Source organism: Dermacentor albipictus, chromosome 6 (genome assembly GCF_038994185.2).
Source record: "Dermacentor albipictus isolate Rhodes 1998 colony chromosome 6, USDA_Dalb.pri_finalv2, whole genome shotgun sequence".
Taxonomy (NCBI): domain Eukaryota; kingdom Metazoa; phylum Arthropoda; class Arachnida; order Ixodida; family Ixodidae; genus Dermacentor; species Dermacentor albipictus.
The window spans coordinates 30405910-30429740 of record NC_091826.1 but is presented as its reverse complement, the minus strand read 5'-3'; the positions used below and the strand labels follow the sequence as shown (position 1 = coordinate 30429740).

At 50.1% G+C, this 23831-nt stretch overlaps 2 protein-coding genes across 6 annotated transcripts in view; one reads left to right on the top strand and one right to left on the bottom strand.

The window, feature by feature from the left end:
- The window catches only part of LOC135905116 (uncharacterized), a 595563-nt gene that overhangs the window by 397957 nt on the left and 173775 nt on the right, over positions 1-23831 (bottom strand). The gene's annotated exons all lie outside the window — the stretch shown is intronic.
- The window catches only part of LOC135905113 (microtubule-associated serine/threonine-protein kinase 3-like), a 36425-nt gene continuing 29527 nt past the window's right edge, over positions 16934-23831 (top strand). The window contains exons 1-2 of the mRNA XM_065436106.1: positions 16934-17214; positions 17774-18025. Of these exons, the coding sequence (XP_065292178.1) occupies positions 17163-17214; positions 17774-18025 (304 nt within the window). The 5' untranslated portion in view covers positions 16934-17162. The remainder of the gene's footprint in view (positions 17215-17773; positions 18026-23831) is intronic.

Here is a 23831-nt window from a genome sequence, read left to right as displayed (position 1 = left end):
ATTACGTTACATTACATTACACACATTACACATGACACATTACAGTCGATTCGCATGCGTGGGAAATGGCTGTGCGGATGCATTCGGTGTTTCATCGCCACGTTGATTTTACGTCACAGCGCACCGCATTCAGAAATCATTCCCGTAATGGTCCAAGATGGCGGCGCCCACGAATAGAAAATAATGTAGTGACGCACGATAAGTACGCTATCCGAACGACAACAATACCGACAACAATGGCAATGACAAACACAACAACAGGAACTCTTGAATGAGAGCCGAGTGACACAGGCTCGACGTAAGGACGCGTAGCTAAGACTCGTCTAAATGTCTGCGTATCTGATTGCTCGAGAGCGGTCGAAGTGAGCTCGCCAAAGAAGAAGAACAAAAAAAGAACGAAAAAGAACAAAAAAGGAACGACTATACAACCAAAGAAGAACCGAAAGGACAGAAAGAAAGAAGATTGAGAGATAAGACGAGTGGACCACGAAAGTGGCATGGCCCACCCCCGGCTCCACTGGCGGGTCGCTTGCTCCCCTGCCCTAAAGCGGCCGAAACTGGAACCGCACTTCCTTTTTTTACGACGCCGTTACTCATTCCCGCCATTGCTACGCCCCCTCGCCTTTTCCGTCTATCTCTTCTCCCCGTTTGTACTTCAGCTTCGTCTGTACGCTGACTTCTGTTTTACTCTCTATTTTTTGTTTCCTTTCGTGGCAGCTTGCCCTGTGGGTTAGATGTTTATCTCAATAAAAAAAAAGAAAGAAAGACGTGCGGACGCACTCCTGGTGCAGATATCGCAGTGGTGGCTTACCGAACTCGTCGTCCGCGTGAGCCAACGCCTGTAAAAGCTGTACTCGCACGACGGAGCGAATCGCGGCTTGAGCTTGCGGATTTGCGTATCACGTGATCATACGTCACGCGAGGGCTGCTCAGTCCGCGCCGCCATCCTTGGCCGTGCAAATACTCGGTAGCTGCGAGATGATGCGATTCACGTCGCACGTCGCGCGACTCTTTCGTCCGCGGTCACGTCTGTTCGTGTGGACCCAGCTCAACGGTACCATAGAGTAACATAGTACTGCGTGATCAGTTCGCATGCAGCTTGGTAGCTCTTCGCATCGCCTCTCGTGTATGGCTCTGTTTCCTGGACGGAGCCACGACAGGTAGTGAATGCCCGCTATTTAAAAGCTATTCGGGAACCCTTTGCGCGTTGGTATGTATGAAAGCGCGACAGAGAAAACCTGCCTGTCGCTATACCAACTATAGGCCATAGCAGCGCGAGCTGGAACGTATAAGCAAGGAAAGAGACACACGGAAAAGAGCACTACATTTATTTAAAACGCTTTCTTTGTGTATGCGTTTTAGTTAGCGCTGCTTTGACCTTGATGAGAGACCGACTGGCCCAATCTCTGACCTCCCCATGCCGACCAGCCCAGCTTTCCACCTTGCTGAACTTCGAGCAGTCGGCTGGCTCGGCAGCTGCTGCATCCGAAGCCTAGAGAGAGAGAGAGAGAGAGAGAGAGAGAAAAGTAAAGGAAAGACAGGGAGCTTAACCAGAGATTATCTCCGGTTGGCTACCCTGTACTGGGGGAGGGGCAAGGGGATGCAATAGGTGAGAAAGAAAGAAGGATTTTAAAAAAAGGAAAGAAAAAACCTAAGCACACACATGCACGTACAGACGAACTATTTCCGTGGGCACTGTCACGCAGCCCGCAAAGGCGTTCCTAGTCTTACGCAGTGTCACCGTACAGTCCATCCGAAGCCTAGGTGACGGAAGGCATATATAGGGCCACCTCAGGCTACATTTCTCCGAAGAAAAATTTCCTCAACCCAAGAAAGGTTACAGGAAAACGGGGAGACATACACAGAGGTATTAAGGAGCGCGTGTTCCAGCGGAGAAGGGATTTGTGGTCTTAAAGGGATAAAGCGGAGGTCTGGAGGAATGACATGCCGTAAAGAGACACTATAATGGGACGCACTAACCCAGCTCCTGCAGAGTATCCTTTTCAATCTTGTCCACTTCCGTTAATTTCGTGATACGACGTCGATTAACGAAAGGAGAGAAAAAGAACGAAGGACAACATTCAATTTCCTTTAAACTTTGCGCCCAAACCCCAGTAGCGGTAGATCAGTGTGGCATCGCGGATTTAGAGGTATCGTGTCGTGTTCAGGGCATTGTGGCCTCCTAATAGCGCTTGAAGCTAAGTTCTGTATGTGGATATTTTGGAATATTTTCCAGCTTTACCGGTTCAAAACTAACTAGAGCCCTTCATATGCCGTCACAATCCACGACTTCCAGGTGAGTTGGTGCAGAAATATTGAGGCCCGGCGTCACCAACCATGTTTTTGTTTTCTTCAATCTTTTCTAGCCTAATTTCTTTTTGTACTAAACAACGGTACATGATGTTAACAAACCACGGCTCAACTTTTTCGTCTTCTGTGATCGTTACTATTTTTGCATTGTACATTCAATTAAACGGGTTGTTTCTTTTTCTTTTTGTTTTACCTGACACAGTTACAACACACTGTATTTCGCCAGCAAACTTTATTTGCGACCCGATATACGCGTTCTGGAAATATCACCGCCTTCCCTGGCGTGTACGTTAGAAGCAAAGTGGATTATTAGCAAGTACTTCGCAGAGAAGTGCTGCTACCTTGAAGACCCAACTAGTCATTCAGGGACTCGAATTCGCCGGAGATTGCCGATAGCAAACAACATGGATTATCGAAAGCTATACTTACTTTTTTTTTATATCATTCGGAAGCTCGCCCTCGACATAGTACAATTTACGACACAAATACAAGATAAAAAGAACGGGTGGGGGAGGGGGCGTCGCACCGTATACGAACAAGTTTGTCTCGTGCATAAAGTGTGGCAATGGCCCAGCAAGAGGGCCATATTTCTATTTACGACTCAAGCAAGAACGGCGCCGCCGAGAGTGGCCTACCTCGCCGGGCCACATGCGAGTATCCGGGAGTGCGGGTTACGTCACTACTACACCGGCGTGTTGAGAAAGCACCACCCCCACCTTCCCCCTCACCGCCCACCCTCTTTCTTCTTCTCTGGATGCCATTTCAAGCTTGGACTGCAATGCTGCTCGGAACCTGCTATTCGGCACATATCCTCTAAAGATACACCCTCCTCTCCCCTTTCTCGTTTTGTAGCCCCACGACCCCCCTTCGAGCACTACTCTCCCCCTCCCCCTCTCCTCCCCCACGCCGTCATCAACCCCCAGCCCTCCAGCGCGGCATGAAAGGAAAAAAAAGGAATCCCCCCCAGCAGCACAAACCGAAACGGCGTGCTCCAGGCGCGTCGTATGAGAACGCGCCGACGACTTCACTGTTGCTGCATTCAGGGGGCCGAGACGCGGCTGGGCCCTATGGGCACCCTGCAATGCAGTTTGCCTGTACATGTCGCGCCACCTGGCAGCGGCGGTGAGCACCCGCGGGTAGGCCCTCACCGCTCAGGCCCGCCTGCAAGCCTGCTTTTCCAATTTTTCAATGGATTCTCCGCGGCCTCTTGGCAGCTCCTTCGTGAGAAGTGTGAACAAAAAGAACAAGCGCAGATACTGCTGCGTTAAGGACTGTTACAACCGCGAAGGGGATGTCGGCATCAAATTGTACCGCTTCCCTTTAAAACCGGGGGAAGCAACCCGGCGGCAGAAGTGGATCGTCGCGGTTCGTGTCGGTCTTGCGAAGTGCTGTTAAACAATAAGACGTAAGTGCAAAAACAAGAAGAAAATGTGAAAAAGAGTCAGCAGCGGCATCTGTAAAAACACACAATAAAGCGTCAACTGCATAAAAACGCGTGAACTGATTCCGGCTGTTGTAAATCAGTTTTGATAGTTTAGCTCGTCTTGCTCCAAAACAAACGCGCATTGGTTGTTAGGTGTCAAATCTAGCTTCGTAAGCGCTCCGTGCTGGAGCTTTGTATGCGCTGTGCTTCTTCCTGCGCCAAGATCAAGACGTGAATGCTGGAACCGAGCTCATTCGTGCCGATGTTTTCTCGTGCTTGGAACAACAGAACTAAGGTTGGAGTACACTGCAGAACACGTCGAGTATTCGAAAATTAGCATTTCCCTCGCGCACACAAGCGCATATTTGTTCAGTCTTCACGTTGTTTAGTCTCAGCTGATTGCTCTCTATGAGTCTTCAGCGGGAATGCCCTCTCACATTCGAGCCCGAACGGCAATACCAGAATATGCTCGAGGCACTTTGTCAACGGAGAAAAAAGCACTTACCTGCCAATTCGCCAAAACCTCCACAATGTGAGGTGCAAGGCACGCTCCAAGTAAGGAAACAACAAATGACAGTTCAAAGACGTCCATGCACGGCCGTATTTGCTCACTTAAGTGGCATAAAATAATGATGTTAACAGACTTTGAGATCGACGTCGTAAGCATACTCTGTTGTGAAAAATACTTCGCGACCTGCGGTGGTTGCTTAGTGGCTACGGTGTTGGGCTGCTGAGCGCAAGGTCGCGGGAATAAATCCCGGCCACGGCGGCCGAATTTCGATGGGGTCGAAATACCAAAACACCCGTGTAATTAAATTTATGTTCGCGTTAAAGAACCCCAGGCGGTCCAAATTATCACGTAGTCTCCCACCACGGCGTGCCTCCTAATCAGATCGTGGTTTTGGGCACCTAAAACACCACAATTTATGTTAAGCACCTCACTGTGATGTCCGTGCTGTTTACTTCTTTGACACGGTATACGTGGTTGTAGTCGTAAATTTGATGTCCTTTCTCAAGCGTCGGTGGTCAAAAATGGGCCTCGACGTTTTCGATTGCCTTAAAACCGGAATTTAGAACGTCCGAATGGTTTCAAACGAGCGCCGCAAAAGCATGCCTCCGTAGCAGTGGCCGCCTCGGTGTTTCGCGCAACTGACACGGTGGCGCTGACGGCTGAGCCGATCGCCGCGCCGCCTGACCATTGCAGGGAGCCCATAGGCGCCTGCAGGGTTTGGTTGTTCAGACGTCGGGGAGAGAGCGAAAGAGCGGCGGCGGTACGGAATAGTTGGCATATCTGGCCTCGCGGCAGAATGGTTCTCTGAAGTATAGAAGAAGAAACAGACCAAGCGGGACGATGGAAGGGAAGAGGGGGTCGAGGAAGAGAGACGTACAACGTTTCTGCATATTGCGGTGGAGGTGACGCGGGGTTCGGAATGTGCGAACTCCGGCGCGACGTAGGATCCCTGTGAGAAAGACCTGGAGAGGGAAGCTCCAAGTTGGCTTTGCCACCTTTTTGACCGTACTGCTGGGGTCTCGCAGGAGAGCCCGGTCATTTAATAGACGCCTTCTTTATCCCCCCCCCCCTTTTTTTTGCTGTTTATTCAAGCGGCCACAAAGAAGAACGGGTCATTCAGATTTTTGGCATGCCTGTCCCGCCTGCTGCTTACACGTAAGATAGTCGCCGACGGGGAGACGCTTTGGTGAATGCTTCTGGAATTGCTTTGGTAGTGGGAATTGTAACTCGATAAGGGCATAAGGCGAAGTCACCCGCACGGGTGGCCCAATGAGTGGCTATGGCGTTTCGGTGTGGAGAACGTGGGTGACGGGTTCAATTCCCTAAAGGAATTCGGATAGGCGCGGAGTGCAATTACGTGCAGTCGCGGACAGAATATTACGGACCATGAAATCTAAGAAAAAGCTGAATATCTCCGCAACCTCACAACGCAATCTGGTATTTGCATTTTGGACCTCGGCTAAAATATGCTAACAACGCTGTCGTGGGCAGTTTTACTGGTTACTGCTACAGGCTGCTCGGGATATGAACGTTTTCGGAGATCCCGTGGTCCATTTTATTCTGTCCGCGACTGTACCTGTGTTAAGATTCGCGTGCACTAGGAAGTCAAAACTATTCTACTGCCGTCTACTAATCGTCGTTTCTTTGCGGTGGTAGACCAGCAGTTGTACCGGGATGTCAAATCCAGGTGGATCGGATCGATCAATGCTACCGGACCTCGCTTCCTTGTGCTATTGTCTTAAGATAGAACAATCCAACACGCTCGAGCCTTTTCTTTTAAAAAAAGTCACCTCTCTATTCAACCTCCTCTTTCCCAATATTTATGGGCCGAAGATTATCCCTTACCAAACTTGTAACAACCTTGGCTAACAACCCTGTGCACGATCGTTCAAAGCGAAAATTTCGCTACGGTGCTGACCTGAGACCTCGATAATGCTTAAGGCTACATGAGCGCCAGCCACGATTAATACAAACAACTAGAGTGCCCGACTGCTTGTACACTGACGAATTGTACAGATCGTTGCCCCCCCCCCTCCCTTCTTAAGTCAGGTCGGTTGGTTGGTCAGTCAGTCAGTCAGTCAGTCAGTCAGTCACTCAGTCAGTCAGTCAGTCAGTCAGTCAAGTCGGTCAGTCAAGTCGGTCAGTCAAGTCAGACAAGTCAGTCAGTCAGTCAGTCAGTCAGTCAGTCAGTCAGTCAGTCAGTCAGTCAGTCAGTCAGTCAGTCAGTCAGTCAAGTCAGTCAAGTCAGTCAGTCAGGTCAAGTCCGAGTCAGTCATTCAAGCCCAAGTCAATCAGTCAAGTCAGTCAGTCAGGTCAAGTCCGAGTCAGTCATTCAAGCCCAAGTCAATCAGTCAAGTCCAAGTCAGTCAGCCAGACAAGTCAGTCAAGTCAGTCCATCCCCTTGTCACCCTACTTAATCCGAAAGCGGAAGCCATCGACGCACATTTGCCAGACAGTCCCGAATTACGACCAGCGGCCCTCTCCCCACCTCTCCCCGCTCCTCGGTGCAACGCCTGTTTCCGATCAGGGCGCAACAAGAAACAGGCCTCCGGCCACAATCTTCGCCGATTACGGGGGGCGCCGAGAAGAAGAAGGGCTCGGGGAGCGGCCACTTCGACAAACGAGCGCGACAATCAGGCCCTGCCGGCAGCCGATCGAGAGGCCGCCGCGCTGGGTGCCCGTCCGCGAGCCGCAGCTCTGCTTACGGCTTGAGCCCTGCGAGAGAATTACAGCGTGTTTCGGCTCTCATCGGCGCTGTCGGCGGGCGCCTATCGCCCTGGCCCCGCGTTTAAAAGATTTTGGCGAGCGACGGGGGTCAGAGTTCGCGCGTGCGGGGTCCCGTTCGGTTCAAGGCCCCGCCTCGTCGCCGTTATCTTATCGCGCGCCGAACAGAAAGCCGCGGGGTTCGCAGGCGCTTTATTAGGATAACGGTCGGGTGCAGGATGCGGGGGCTGGATAGTAGACTACAGGCATCCTATAACCAAAGTGTATAAAGGAAGTCGGAGGAGTGGCCCAAGGGAGGGGGAAGAGGGGGGGGGGGGATGGCGGCGGTTTTTGTGGTTTAGGTATGCTACAAATTTTGCGGGCTTGCCCAGTTCTTGGCAGACCAAGAACTGGGCGTTGTCATCGGCGCGCGTTGAAGACCGCGAAGTCGAAGCAGCTATGTTTACAGCTGGAAGCCTGTCTCCGCATAGAGTCCTTCCTGTCGCTCTTGGTGCCTGCGTGTGTTATCGTGTGGTGTACATCACTTTCGGATAACCGACAAAAGACGAGAAGATAGGTCCGTGCCTGTCTGTACGCGCTGTGTATCACGCGTTTATCAGTGTCAAACCCACTATCGCCTGTAAGTGCAACTTGTCTGTAAGGCTTTCCGGAAAGTATAGAAATTTGAACGAAAACATTTGTATGGCTGCACGCAAAAAAAAAGAAAAAAAGAGACTAACAAAAGCACGCGTCCTAGTTTAGGGAATACAGGTAGCATCACCAACACGTTCATGTGGCCACCACGACGAGAATGTATACCACATACTACTCGATGTCCCAAGCACACTACAGATAGGAAGCACGCGGACCAAGAACTGCGTTTAATCGACTCACATCGGCATCCTTCGCTTGCCAAAGTCCTAAGCTCACGGTCGTCAAAAGTGCACCGCAAAGCTATGCAAGCACTTCAACGCTGCTCGGAAGACGCCCGAATTAGCTACGATTATGGACTCTATACGTGTCTCCTTCATGCATCTGAAACCTTTGTACGCTAGACATCCATATATTTTGGTTTCAATCAGAACTTCTGTAATGATACCATCTATCGCAGCGTGTTACAAGTTTTTTTCTGTCTAGCATTACCTAGTACAAGTTTTTACACGTAAATGACATGTCGTGTTCATTTATTTTACCACATCCTTTTCTTTTTAACTCAGGCAGCAAAACAGGCATGGATGTTACAGTTCCCAACCGAACGCCGTAAACTGTCACTCAAGGTGGTGTATGATATGGGCAATCAAAGCAAAGAAAGATGTTAACTTTGGTTTTCAAAGAATCTTAGTGTATCACTCTTTGCTAAGGACTGCTGCATTGTGTTATCCTATATAAACAATCAAGCTAGAAAGTGTAGCCATCGCCGGAAAATGGTGGTGAAAGCTCCTCTGTTAACTTTTACCTAAAAAAAAAAGGAAATCATCCCATGAGTCAGGTTGTTCATTTAAAGCAAACTTCTCTTTCCCCTGCACAGCACGGAATGTTGTAAGCAGTAACACGAATTAGAGACAGGCGTACCATTACTGATTCAAGAGGCGCCTCTTTTATGTGCGTTTCCTAAGTCAAGGTTCGCAACTTCCTCTGCCATTGCGACAAAATATATGCCTTGTGACGTATATTGTGTTTGTTTTAACTTTCTTTGAACAATGCATGAGCGCGATCGGACTTTTATTCGTATCTTATCGAAGTATAAGTTTTTTTTTCTCCTTTTTTTTTCTTGTTGTTCCAAGATACGGTCTAATTTTGACGAGTGTTCTTTAGCTAAGCCGGCATCACACATAAGGCATACCATCCATGACGCTCAAATTTATTAACAGTGTATAACCTTTCTTACTTTTCAAACGCTGCAGCGATGCTTGTTGCTCATATCACTCAGACGCCAGCCATTGTAAAGCATGGCGAAAAAAAACTCGCATTTACGAGCTTATGTTGCAGTCCCACAATGCAAACTTGCCTCTAGTTGCTACTCCTGCTTCTTCAACTATACCACGGTAGCAGCAGCGCAATGACAATAGCTCGTAAATGAACTTCTTGCCAGAAAATAAAGCATTTGTCACTCTCATTCGCTGATTATATGTTCCTCCTCCACCTCCTCTTCATACTACTACTACTACTACTACTACTACTACTACTACTACTACTACTACTACTACTACTACTACCACTACTACTACTACTACTACTACTACTACTACTACTACTACTACTACTACTACTACTTCTGCTACTACTTCTGCTGCTGCTGCCGCTGCTGCTACCATAACTTCAGCTCAGCCCCAGCGGTATAAACGTAGCTTAGATGACGCGGCACAAGCTTAAGTATAATTATTGCTTTCATTTGCTCACCATACGCCTCAGTCGATTATAGTTTCACTGCTCCGACCATTCAAGAAGGCGGTGGTCTTATGCCCTAGGCGCCTCTTTCTCAAAGCACAGGCTCACGCGCAATAGGACTAACGACGCAATAATGTTGGCTAGCATTTAACCGCGCTTCGGGCGTTAGATGGATCTTTTCCGTTCAGCTGATTATCCGCTTCTTCCGCCTTAGCGCGCCCCACCCAGCCTTCTGTACCCTTGCATTATACTACACACCCGCTGGCATTACGCGTTAACTTCGGCGTTGCTCTCAATCACTCTCATTCCAGGTCCTGCGATCGCCGTTATCGTTACGTAAGCCTGCGGCGACCGTGTCGCAGTCTCGAAGCCACTGAGCTTCGCCGCAATTACCCTTCCACTACCCCCCCCCCCTCTTCCCGGCACCCTCCCCTTCCTTTATCCGCGGCGCCTGCTGCTCCATCAGCGGAAGGACTGGGAAAGCCCTCGAAAAATTTTATGCATCGCTGCGCTATCACAGCCCTTCTACGCGCGCTAGGGGTGGTTCAGCTGCGCGTCGAGGAAAAGCGCTTTGTCATCGCGGCTTGCTCGAGGTTGCGGGTTCGGTGCAAGGCCGAGGCGGCCGCGTTTCAGTCTAGGGTGGCGTCGCGCGCTCCGTGTCCGGGCCTCAACGAACATGGAACTTTATTTAAGGGGCAATAGCATCGAAGTTTCGAAACGTCGTTCTTTTTTTTTTAGGGAGGGGGAGGGGTTACACCTGATAAAAATTTGCGCTGAGGCTAAATAGCAGCCTACCCGAAAAATTGTCTTTCTCGTTTCCAAACCCACCGAGTTACGCAGATAAAGAAAGGCACAGCAAGAGTCACCAGCTTGAAAATAATGTAGCATTGCCATTTGATGGGCGTGTGGGTAAATTGAAAGCATATTTAGCGCCAGCAAACAAGGACGGAAGGGAGCGCATTGTGTTGTCGTCTCCCTTCCGTCCTTGTTTGCAGGCGGTAAATATGCTTTGAAAATAATGTTCGTGGTATAGTGGTAATCATACTTACATTGAAAGATTATTTCGCGTATCGAACGGCCGTAGCGCAAGTCTAGCGGCTCTGCAACATCCCTAAATAACGGAACTGGCAGCCTTGCTAGTTGGCCTTGAATCATCCTTGAATTGACCTGTCCAGTGGAAGAAACAACCCGGACGACAGGGAACCACACACGGACAGCGGTGACTTTCAGCCTTTATCGAACACAACGTAAACCGCAAATCATATTGACCGCAAAAAAGACGGGGACATAGGAAGAAAACACATACACAGCACAGGCGGTGTGCTGTGTATGTGTTCCTATGTCCCCGTCATTTTTGCGGTCAATATGATTTGCAGTAAATACCAATTAGGCCAAACTGAAGTTCTTCTGAAACAACGTAAACCGGAACGCGTATGCGCGTTCGCAACAGAAACCAAGGTAACAATAAAAAAGGAGGAAACGCGACAGGCAGCACATTCTGCTCGCCGCTTGTGCGTGTTTTTGAAGAATGCCGTCTCCTTTTCGCTTGTTAAGAACATAGACGGCTGGCCGACGCACTTAGTACTGTTTTTGCTAATCTGATAAGTCTCTAGGATTATTATTTTGCTCGCTGCTTACTGAGCGACAGTTGAACAACACGGCGATCTTAGGCACCCACGTGCAGCGGCATGAACAAAAGAATAATCCTATAGACTTATCACATTAAGCAGTACCCGCCGTGGTTGCTCAGTGGCTATGGTGTTGGGCTGCTGAGCACGAGGTCGCGGGATCGAATCCCGGCCACGGCGGCCGCATTTCGATGGGGGCGAAATGCGAAAACACCCGTGTGCTTAGATTTAGGTGCACGCTAAAGAACCCCAGGTGGTCAAAATTTCCGGAGTCCTCCACTACGGCGTGCCTCATAATCAGAAAGTGGTTTTGGCACGTAAAACCCCAAATATTATTATTACATTAAGCAGTGAACATGCCGAAATGCATCAGTGGGCCATCTATCTCCTTAAGCGATAAGGAGATGGAACTGTTCAAAAACAAGCGCAAACGGTGAAATGCTTTGCTTTTCGTGTTTTCTTTCTTTTTTTGTCTGATCTCACGGTTTATGTTGGACATGCGTATATTCACGTTCGCGTTTACCAGGCGTTCGATAAATATTCAGTTGAGAGTCAGCGCGGTCCGTGAGTGTGCTTCTCTGTCGTACGTGCTGTTTCGTGCGCTGGACAGGCCAACTCAAAAACACGAACACCCTAAGAATGCCCACTTTAGGATCGCACTCACGGGCGAGTTGAAAAAGAAAAAGAGTGGGATAATATTTCACACAAATAGATTTGAAGAACCGAAAATGAAATGTGCGAAATTTAGAAGTCATGGAGTGAGTATACTCAAGGACGATAATGATGAGTGAGTACCAAAGCCATAACCAAATTGTACTAATTTGAGGCCAATTGAAGCGCCATCGATTCACTTAGCTTGCTCTCGTGCAAAGCTTATTAGAACGAAAAAAAAAATGCAACCGAAACGCCGAGGAATTTCTCCATAAGTTTAGGAAGAGATATATCGAAGCCGGTACCAGTCTGAAAGGTGCCCGGTGAATGTATGAATGCTTTGAGTCATTACCAAAATCTGTTTGGAAACTGAAACGAGTGGGTTTGTGTATTTACTCAGAAGCAGGTAAGAAAACGTGGTTATATGTACAGCAAATTAGTAACATAGTTGTGCAGCCGATGTAATGCGTAGAGCAGATGACTGGGAGAGCAACACTATAAGCACGCCAAGGGAAGGGCAGCGTGTAGTGAACGTGTCCGTTAATTAGGTGACGGATGACAATTCGCAAGCATCTATAGGAAATATTCAATTACCCGGAGAAAAAGAAATGGGCAGAACCCAGCCCACGATGACTTTCGATGGTAATGAGTCGGTAATGTTACATTAACGTTACAACACAACGTAGTGCTGCCGTCGAAACGAGTTATTACGAGGGGCGCGTATTGCAGAGGGACTCCTCTTTCGCGCTTCTACGACGACGACGACGCCAATGACGACGACAATGATGATGATGATGATGATGATTTATTGGCATCCCCTTTAAAACGGAGCGCTGATAAATAGCCACCTAGCCTGGTAGATGCTATACATGTATTTCGTTCTGACATTTTTCTATACATCCCCTTAATCTTATTTGTTTTTCGTTTCCTCAAAACTTCTCTGATAGCATTGTAACGCAACCTATGCCTGTAACGGATTGAACCGTATCAATCCCTCGCATGTTTTGTTTTTTCCGCCAATACTCTAAACGTGTCTTGCTTATTTTGACTGCTGACCGGTTGACGCTTCCGTCCACCTTCCATTGAAGCGCCCACGGTAGGAGTACGTTACCTACGGGTCTCACTGGGTGAATCTATTCGCATTCCATTAGGGTGTGCAAAGTGGTCGCCGGATTTTCGCTGCAGTATTCACGTGCTTCATCGTGTTGCGAATATTTTCTCCGGTATGTTTGCGTTATTAGGCAACCAGCTGGAGCCTCAATTAGCAAGGTTCTGCCCTGTGTGTTGTCGAACAGATTTTCGTTCCTAATTTCTTTTTTTTTTCATTCTTTTAAATCTCCATGATTTTGTTTTGTTTTGTTTTGTTTCCAGTAGTTGAAGCATTGCACCTTCATCTATCTGGGCCCAGCGAAGACATCCAGACGAGACAATGCAGACCCAACCAGAATAAGAAAGCTAAGTGTGCGTGTCCGAAAATGAATGATATTGCAAGTAAAATCTCGGCTCTCACCGTCGGAGTAGGCTCCGCCTGAAAAGAAGACACACAAAAAAAATCTCACTGCCCTTCCACTCTGTGAAGAAGGTTGACGAGCGAAGCTGTGTATGTGGGCCTCTTAACGGCGAACTGCACCTCCGCCGCAGGTCGGCCAGGAATTGCACTATCTTCGGGATTGGCCCACGTATGGGGAGTTTTTTTGTTTACTACAAGGACACGAAAATTTCATTGGACGGTAGAGGTATGCAGCTTCGCTGTAAAACAAAACTGCGAAAGAACTGAAGTTGAGTGGCCGACGGTTCCTGCCCAGCAACTCGCTGTGACGTCATGGATTTTGACGCTGGTCTTCCCAGACAGCAGCGATGAAAGCAAAGCGAATCCTGAGTGCAACACCCGCTACAACGACAGTGATCCGCCAAGGCGCAACGTACTTCCACCTCAAGCAACGTTTCTGGATAGATGGATGGATGTATGGATGGATGGATGTTATGAGCGTCCCCTTTGGAACGGGGCGGTGGGTTGCGCTACCAAGCTCTTGCTACTATACTGCCTAATATTCTACCTAGGTTATCTGCCGCAATGGGCGCGCCCTAACGGGGTCCGTGCTAACCCTACGGCGCAACAAAAGCGCGCGCATTAAGAAGGGCACAAGGAACTGCCTCGCAGCCTCACGCTTTTCGACCGACAATGGGCGTGTTCAGCACGGCGTGTCCTCATGCGAGCGTCATTATCGCTACCTCGCGCAGCTTCCGCGCTCACTGCCCCCTGGCGGACGTTTTCGGTCATTTGGGGCGTGTACCGCCGTCCGAAAGGATCGGCTACAAGCGATCGGATTTGTGCGCTAGCTGGAGGCGCACAGCGCGCCCTCGCCTTGACACTTCGCGGATGACAGCACAGGCTCTCGGCTGGGCCAGGAGGGGGAAGGGTATTGCCGTACGAATCTAACAATCTGAAATTATCGATTACGGCCTTTCATCGTTTCTCTTTTTTTTTTTTTTTGAACTCACACCTAATGTACTACTCTGTTTATGCCACATAATCGCTTTTCTTATGCTATTACTGAACTGATGCCGCGCTGAGCAACGGAGACTCCCAGCGCGTGCGAAGGCTGTCGCTGTTTGAGGCTGCGTCCCGGTTATCCTGTATTACAGCCGGACATTCCCATAGGATATGCTCCAGGGTGGCTCTAGAGTAGCAATATCTGCACTTGTCCGTCGTCTATATAAATCTCGGTGTATTAGGTGCATAATAGCTGGACTCGGATAGGATCTGGTCTGTAACTGCCGCCATTCGACAGACTGATTTTTGCTTAATTTTGGGTGCGGCGGCGGGGAGGTACGCATCTGCAATCTATGGTGTTGTGTAATTTCGTGAAATCTGGTCATTCGATCTTCCCACTCCCACTCATCGGTAGTCGGTGAGGCGGGGCTAACCGAGGCTCGGTCCGTAAGCTCTCGAGCCATGCGGTGCGCCACCGCATTGCTACCGTCTGGTAGTGTGTGAGCGGGTGTCCAGATGAGATCGACCATTTTGTCGCGGTTATTAGCTAATTTTAGGAGTCGTGGTGCCTCTGGGGAGATTCCACCGTTGGCGATAGTGGAATGAAAGAAGGCAATCTGCTTAAACTAGTGCAAGCATTCGTAATAAGCAGAATCGTGCCTACGATGGTACTCGTCAGAATAATACAAATTAGACTGCTTAATCAGACGAATCTACAAGCAAGCAATCGGACTCTCCATCACCACCAGCAACGATATACTACTGCAGCTAGGTCTCCACAATACACTGGATGAGCTAATCGAGGCACAACGAATAGCACTATACGAATGCCGGTCCAAAACTACAACAGGTAGGCAAATATTGAATCGCCTAGGTATAAGATATCATACCCAACATGGCGTCAAAGTAGATCTGCCCAGACACATCAGAGCAATGATAACCATCCCTCCAATAGACAAGAATATGAATTCCTACCCATCGTCAGGGTAGACGGGAAAGCAGAGCACGAAATATGCAGAAGAAATTCGGTAATAGCAAGGTCACCATATCTGTAGACGCAGCTGGGTACAGACACAAGCGCGCCTACAGAGCAGTGGTGATAAATTATGACGGAAAAGGCACGACGAGCACTACAGTCAACACCCTACACGCAGAAGCCGCAGAGGAAATAGCTACTGCGCTAGCCATAGCGCAAACACAAGCGGGCATAATCATCAGCGATTCCCAGACGGCCCCACACGGAACACTCCCTTCTTGACCCTTTCTTTTGATCTAGCTTCAGGCGTAGGCAGGGATCGCCGCGCCGCCCGCTTCAGTTCCACGCTGCTGACTTCTCGAAGAAACGCCTCGACCGACATACGAGCGTTACAGGGTCGTGAGGTGTTTCCTTTCGCCTGCGACCCGCTTGGTTTTTGCGCGTCAAAGAGTGCGTACGTGCTGGCGTTTTACTTGAGTTTCATTTATTTTATTTATTTATTTATTTATTTATTTATTTATTTATTTATTTATTTATTTATTTATTTGCGAATGTGTACAGCTCGCTTGACCGTACTTGGCAGCATTTTGCAGAATGTCTGTCTTACGCTTTCCTCAATTTCGCGTTGGCGCGGCCCCAGGCTACATCAGCGATAAACGACTGCGGGAGGCGTGCAAAAGAGAAAATGTTTGAAGGGTAGGTGAAGAGAGAGCGATTGAGAAAAGAGAATTTATCGTCGTTTGTTGTAAATCAGGATTCAACCACGCAGCGGCACGCCGTTGCACCTTCCTAAACTGACCTTCTGACCTTATCCGTTTCGTTTACTGAAATTAAATGTTAGACAATGTTAGGCGTGTATACACGGACACAAGAGGAGGGAAGCGGACAGCGCGTGGATTTTGACGCCGTCTGCTCGGGCCTTGTTGGATTTTTATTGTTAAAAGATGGAGTGCATTGTATTCGGAAAGCGCCAAAACCTGTACTCGGAAATCTCGGAGGACATTTACCAAACACGACGGCCTGAGTGCAAGAGATTACTTTGCAATCCGGTACTTCTTGTAGTAATCATTCCAAAAGTCAACCGATCAACGCAAAATCAACGAAAGTACAGCGTTCTTCAAGGATACTTATCCATCTAAACTGAGTCAGTGCGTTTCTGTTTAGTGTGTCTTAAATTCAATTAATGCACTTTCGCCAGCGTGCCCACTCGATTCTCGGGCAGTCTCCCTTTGTGGGCATGCGCCACGGCTTGTGGTGTGCATCATCATCATCATCATCATTAGGATGCACGCTTTCTGTTTAGTGTGTCCTCAACTCAATTGACGCACTTTTGCCAGCGTGCCCACTGGATTCTTGGCCAATGCCCCTTAGTGGGCATGCGCCACGGCTTGAGGTGTGCATCATCATCATCATCATTAGGATGCGCGCTTTCTGTTTAGGTTGTCTTCAATTTAACTGACGCACTTTTATCCACTGAATTCTCAGCGAATCTCCCTTAGTGGGCATGCGCCACGGTTTGAGGTGAGCATCATCATCAGCATCATCGACATCAGGACGCGCTTTCTGTTTAGTGTGTCCTCAATTCAATTGACGCACTTTTGCCAGCGTACCCACTGGATTCTCGGCCAATCTCCCTTAGTGGGCATGCGCCACGGTTTGAGGTGATCATCATCATCATCATCATCATCATCATCATCATCAGGGCGCGTGCTTTCTGCTTAGTGTGTCTTCAATTCAACTAACACACTTTTGCCAGCGTACCCACTGGATTCTCGGCCAACTTCTCTCAGTGGGTATGCGCCACGGTTTGAGGTGAGCACCATCATCGTGATCCCTATCACCATCGTCATCAGAACGCGTGCCGTGGTAGTCGCGATGCTCCCCTGAACCGCGGGCAGCGCGGCAGCCATCGAGGCTCGCGCGCTGGCCGTGTCCCCCGTGCTCGGCCCGTCGTCGGATTCCCGACCCACCGGGCCTCCGCCGACGCCACAACCGGCGCGGTACACCGCGGCAGCTGGGAACGGCAAGACCTCGTGCACTGCTGCTGACCGGCTGCGCCCTCGTCTCCGGCCGACAACATGGCCGCCGCGGTGGTGTCCCCGCCCTCTGCACCGCCACCGGCCGCAGAAGGTGAGTCAGACCGCAGGTCTGCGCATACAACGCCATAGAGCTTTCCTGCAGAGAAATAAATAGACGGACCTCTGGGGCGCTCCGATCGGTCAGCTAACCGCAGGAATGGGTGATGTGTGAAACACGGCGTCTATATGACGTGTTTCGGGCTCTCGAACTGCTTCCGGCGCGTGCAGTCGGCGAAAGCACAGCTTCCGAGATTTGCTTCTCACATCCAGATAGAGCCGTCGCCGGGGCGTGGATTTGAACAGTACGTATGAGAAGTGGAAGCGCGTGGATTTATCTAATCTTTGCGCATGTGGCTTCAGGCGTTGCAGCAGGGTCACTTATCACGTTTCGTCAGGTATCTATCTACATGACTAACATCGTGCCGAGACGCTCGAGTTGCTGTTGTGTGCGGAAGAGCTGTCAATCCACTGCGCGTCGTTGAATATCCCTAGTGTTGGTGTATTGTGCACATTTTTTTTAAAATAGATGTTTCTTCAGTTATTTTCTGCGTACCGCGTACTTAACGGGCTATGCGTAGTCTGTGCTGATGCGTGGGCGCGCTCTGATGCAGCCGAAGGGATGGAGGAGAAGAGGCGCACTGCGGCCAAGGTTGTCACCACGCTATTCCCGCGCATCCCCAAGGTGACCAATGTGCTCCTGGAGTTCTACATCCGGCGCGAGAGCAAGATAGACCTGGACCGCGAGCCGCTCATGCACTTCTGCATGGAGGAAGTGCTGCTCGCCGCGCAGGACATTCGTGACAAGCTCAACAAGCAGGTCGTCACGTTCCAGGACATCCGAGACACGGCCGAGAACCTCATAGGTATGCACACACACCGTAGGAGGTTAACTGATTTTCTTTTGTGGATGAGTAGGGGGGGGGGAGTTTAGTCGCGGTGCCTGCTTATCGACGTCATGCGGCATAACGAGACAGTCACAAGGCAGAGAGAAGCGTGGACCCGCGTCAACCACGGGTGCCGACGTCACGGATGCTTGTGACGCTGGGGTTAACTAATAACTGGCGCCTGTGAAGGTCACGTGTCAGTTGACGTGCAGACGTCTCAGGTACCAGTTAAGCGCACGTTAGGGGGGCACACGTACGGACTGGCGCCTGCTGCGATGCGTATCTATGTTTCTTGATTTGTAGTCCTGCCATTTCGATCACACAATAGAGAGCTTTAGATTAGGGGACGCAAACGGCTTGCGTACGCAAGAACTAGGGGCAACGGTACTGCGCATGCGCAGACCTCGACGTCTGGGTCTGCGCATGCGCAGTACCGTCGCCCCTAGTAGTTGCGTACGCAAGCCGCTTGCGTCCCCTAACCTAAAATTATCCAATGTCCCTCGTGCATAGGTGTCACCCGCCGCGATGAGCCACGGCGACCATTCGAGGAACAGGTTTTCTGGGAACGAAGTCGCGGAACCGAACTCTGACAGAAAAAAAAAGTGATACGTGGTGCTTTTTACGCTTACTGAATTTACCATATATAGTATTTATAGACAGTCTAGATACGCTCTTATCTGCGGTGTCGCAGCGGTGTGATCGTGACCCCAGTAAATCTCCCGCTCACGCGTCTTTTTGGCACAGAAGCTTGTCGTGGAAGAAAAGAGGCATTTTGTCTCGTAATCTATATACCTATATACCATCATTGTTGCACCCCATACGGAAAACTGATTTACACCCCTAAGTGTGCGTGAGGGTGTAAATCAGTTTACAACTCACGCCCTTTAGACTCTTTCTTTAGGTGTAAGTTCGTGAGGTGTTTACACCCTTACCTGTTTACACCCTTTAACCTGTTTACACCCTAAAGGCATTTGTAAGGCTTTAAATTAGTTTCCAGTCCATCCACCACCTTTGCAATCAGGCTTTTTTTTTTCGCAGACGGCATCGCGTTTTGGGAGAGTTACAACTCCCATAGTGAGGCATTTTACAGAAAAGCGTTCAGCTTTTGAAGCAGCAGAAGCTTGATGTGGGCGAGTCGGTTTTGCATACTTGACGCAAAGAGCGCTACGAAAACGCGGACTAAAAGAACAACATGTACGACGGACAAGGCGCTTGTCCGTCGTACATGTTGCTCTTTTAGTCCGCGTCTTCGTAGCGCTCTTTTCATGAAGTACGTTAAGCTTTTACACGCTCGCATATTTAGTCGGCTGAACCAGAGTGGTTTCCCAGTGGATATGCGGCGCGTTGCGCAGCTGAGCGCGAGGTCATGGGTTCGATTCGACTGTGGCCAGTGCCTCCTAAATTGCAGGCCTGTGCACTCGGATTTGTGACGTCATGCTACTTGGACCGAAATTTCCATTGCCAAGCCCAGCGTGACGAAGGCGATGACGCCAAAACCACCGCTGCTCGATCGGGAGCGTCCCCATTAGATACTATGGCAGTCGAAGGTAGCATGACGTCACGGATCGAGGTGCAAAATAGCAGGCCTGTGCATTCCGATTTGTGACATCATGCTATACTTGGACCGAAATTTCCCTTGCCAAGCCCAGCGTGACGAAGACGATGACGCCAAAACCACCGCGGCTCGATCGGGAGCGTCCCCATTAGATACTATGGCAGTCGAAGGTAGCATGACGTCACGGATCGAGGTGCAAAATAGCAGGCCTGTGCATTGCGATTTGTGACATCATGCTATACTTGGACCGAAATTTCCATTGCCAAGCCCAGCGTGACGAAGGCGATGACGCCAAAACCACCGCTGCTCGATCGGGAGCGTCCCCATTAGATACTATGGCAGTCGAAGGTAGCATGACGTCACGGATCGAGGTGCAAAATAGCAGGCCTGTGCATTCCGATTTGTGACATCATGCTATACTTGGACCGAAATTTCCATTGCCAAGCCCAGCGTGACGAAGGCGATGACGCCAAAACCACCGCTGCTCGATCGGGAGCGTCCCCATTAGATACTATGGCAGTCGAAGGTAGCATGACGTCACGGATCGAGGTGCAAAATAGCAGGCCTGTGCATTCCGATTTGTGACATCATGCTATACTTGGACCGAAATTTCCCTTGCCAAGCCCAGCGTGACGAAGACGATGACGCCAAAACCACCGCGGCTCGATCGGGAGCGTCCCCATTAGATACTATGGCAGTCGAAGGTAGCATGACGTCACGGATCGAGGTGCAAAATAGCAGGCCTGTGCATTCCGATTTGTGACATCATGCTATACTTGGACCGAAATTTCCATTGCCAAGCCCAGCGTGACGAAGGCGATGACGCCAAAACCACCGCTGCTCGATCGGGAGCGTCCCCATTAGATACTATGGCAGTCGAAGGTAGCATGACGTCACGGATCGAGGTGCGAAATAGCAGGCCTGTGCATTCCGATTTGTGACATCATGCTATACTTGGACCGAAATTTCCATTGCCAAGCCCAGCGTGACGAAGGCGATGACGCCAAAACCACCGCTGCTCGATCGGGAGCGTCCCCATTAGATACTATGGCAGTCGAAGGTAGCATGACGTCACGGATCGAGGTGCAAAATAGCAGGCCTGTGCATTCCGATTTGTGACATCATGCTATACTTGGACCGAAATTTCCCTTGCCAAGCCCAGCGTGACGAAGACGATGACGCCAAAACCACCGCGGCTCGATCGGGAGCGTCCCCATTAGATACTATGGCAGTCGAATGTAGCATGACGTCACGGATCGAGGTGCAAAATAGCAGGCCTGTGCATTCCGATTTGTGACATCATGCTATACTTGGACCGAAATTTCCATTGCCAAGCCCAGCGTGACGAAGGCGATGACGCCAAAACCACCGCTGCTCGATCGGGAGCGTCCCCATTAGATACTATGGCAGTCGAAGGTAGCATGACGTCACGGATCGAGGTGCAAAATAGCAGGCCTGTGCATTCCGATTTGTGACATCATGCTATACTTGGACCGAAATTTCCATTGCCAAGCCCAGCGTGACGAAGGCGATGACGCCAAAACCACCGCTGCTCGATCGGGAGCGTCCCCATTAGATACTATGGCAGTCGAAGGTAGCATGACGTCACGGATCGAGGTGCAAAATAGCAGGCCTGTGCATTCCGATTTGTGACATCATGCTATACTTGGACCGAAATTTCCCTTGCCAAGCCCAGCGTGACGAAGACGATGACGCCAAAACCACCGCGGCTCGATCGGGAGCGTCCCCATTAGATACTATGGCAGTCGAAGGTAGCATGACGTCACGGATCGAGGTGCAAAATAGCAGGCCTGTGCATTCCGATTTGTGACATCATGCTATACTTGGACCGAAATTTCCATTGCCAAGCCCAGCGTGACGAAGGCGATGACGCCAAAACCACCGCTGCTCGATCGGGAGCGTCCCCATTAGATACTATGGCAGTCGAAGGTAGCATGACGTCACGGATCGAGGTGCGAAATAGCAGGCCTGTGCATTCCGATTTGTGACATCATGCTATACTTGGACCGAAATTTCCATTGCCAAGCCCAGCGTGACGAAGGCGATGACGCCAAAACCACCGCTGCTCGATCGGGAGCGTCCCCATTAGATACTATGGCAGTCGAAGGTAGCATGACGTCACGGATCGAGGTGCAAAATAGCAGGCCTGTGCATTCCGATTTGTGACATCATGCTATACTTGGACCGAAATTTCCCTTGCCAAGCCCAGCGTGACGAAGACGATGACGCCAAAACCACCGCGGCTCGATCGGGAGCGTCCCCATTAGATACTATGGCAGTCGAATGTAGCATGACGTCACGGATCGAGGTGCAAAATAGCAGGCCTGTGCATTCCGATTTGTGACATCATGCTATACTTGGACCGAAATTTCCATTGCCAAGCCCAGCGTGACGAAGGCGATGACGCCAAAACCACCGCTGCTCGATCGGGAGCGTCCCCATTAGATACTATGGCAGTCGAAGGTAGCATGACGTCACGGATCGAGGTGCAAAATAGCAGGCCTGTGCATTCCGATTTGTGACATCATGCTATACTTGGACCGAAATTTCCCTTGCCAAGCCCAGCGTGACGAAGACGATGACGCCAAAACCACCGCGGCTCGATCGGGAGCATCCCCATTAGATACTATGGCAGTCGAAGGTAGCATGACGTCACGGATCGAGGTGCAAAATAGCAGGCCTGTGCATTCCGATTTGTGACATCATGCTATACTTGGACCGAAATTTCCCTTGCCAAGCCCAGCGTGACGAAGACGATGACGCCAAAACCACCGCGGCTCGATCGGGAGCGTCCCCATTAGATACTATGGCAGTCGAAGGTAGCATGACGTCACGGATCGAGGTGCAAAATAGCAGGCCTGTGCATTCCGATTTGTGACATCATGCTATACTTGGACCGAAATTTCCATTGCCAAGCCCAGCGTGACGAAGGCGATGACGCCAAAACCACCGCTGCTCGATCGGGAGCGTCCCCATTAGATACTATGGCAGTCGAAGGTAGCATGACGTCACGGATCGAGGTGCAAAATAGCAGGCCTGTGCATTCCGATTTGTGACATCATGCTATACTTGGACCGAAATTTCCCTTGCCAAGCCCAGCGTGACGAAGACGATGACGCCAAAACCACCGCGGCTCGATCGGAAGCGTCCCAATTAGATACTATGGCAGTCGAAGGTAGCATGACGTCACGGATCGAGGTGCAAAATAGCAGGCCTGTGCATTCCGATTTGTGACATCATGCTATACTTGGACCGAAATTTCCATTGCCAAGCCCAGCGTGACGAAGACGATGACGCCAAAACCACCGCGGCTCGATCGGGAGCGTCCCCATTAGATACTATGGCAGTCGAAGGTAGCATGACGTCACGGATCGAGGTGCAAAATAGCAGGCCTGTGCATTCAGATTTGTGACATCATGCTATACTTGGACCGAAATTTCCATTGCCAAGCCCAGCGTGACGAAGGCGATGACGCCAAAACCACCGCTGCTCGATCGGGAGCGTCCCCATTAGATACTATGGCAGTCGAAGGTAGCATGACGTCACGGATCGAGGTGCAAAATAGCAGGCCTGTGCATTCCGATTTGTGACATCATGCTATACTTGGACCGAAATTTCCATTGCCAAGCCCAGCGTGACGAAGGCGATGACGCCAAAACCACCGCTGCTCGATCGGGAGCGTCCCCATTAGATACTATGGCAGTCGAAGGTAGCATGACGTCACGGATCGAGGTGCAAAATAGCAGGCCTGTGCATTCCGATTTGTGACATCATGCTATACTTGGACCGAAATTTCCCTTGCCAAGCCCAGCGTGACGAAGACGATGACGCCAAAACCACCGCGGCTCGATCGGAAGCGTCCCAATTAGATACTATGGCAGTCGAAGGTAGCATGACGTCACGGATCGAGGTGCAAAATAGCAGGCCTGTGCATTCCGATTTGTGACATCATGCTATACTTGGACCGAAATTTCCATTGCCAAGCCCAGCGTGACGAAGGCGATGACGCCAAAACCACCGCTGCTCGATCGGGAGCGTCCCCATTAGATACTATGGCAGTCGAAGGTAGCATGACGTCACGGATCGAGGTGCAAAATAGCAGGCCTGTGCATTCCGATTTGTGACATCATGCTATACTTGGACCGAAATTTCCCTTGCCAAGCCCAGCGTGACGAAGACGATGACGCCAAAACCACCGCTGCTCGATCG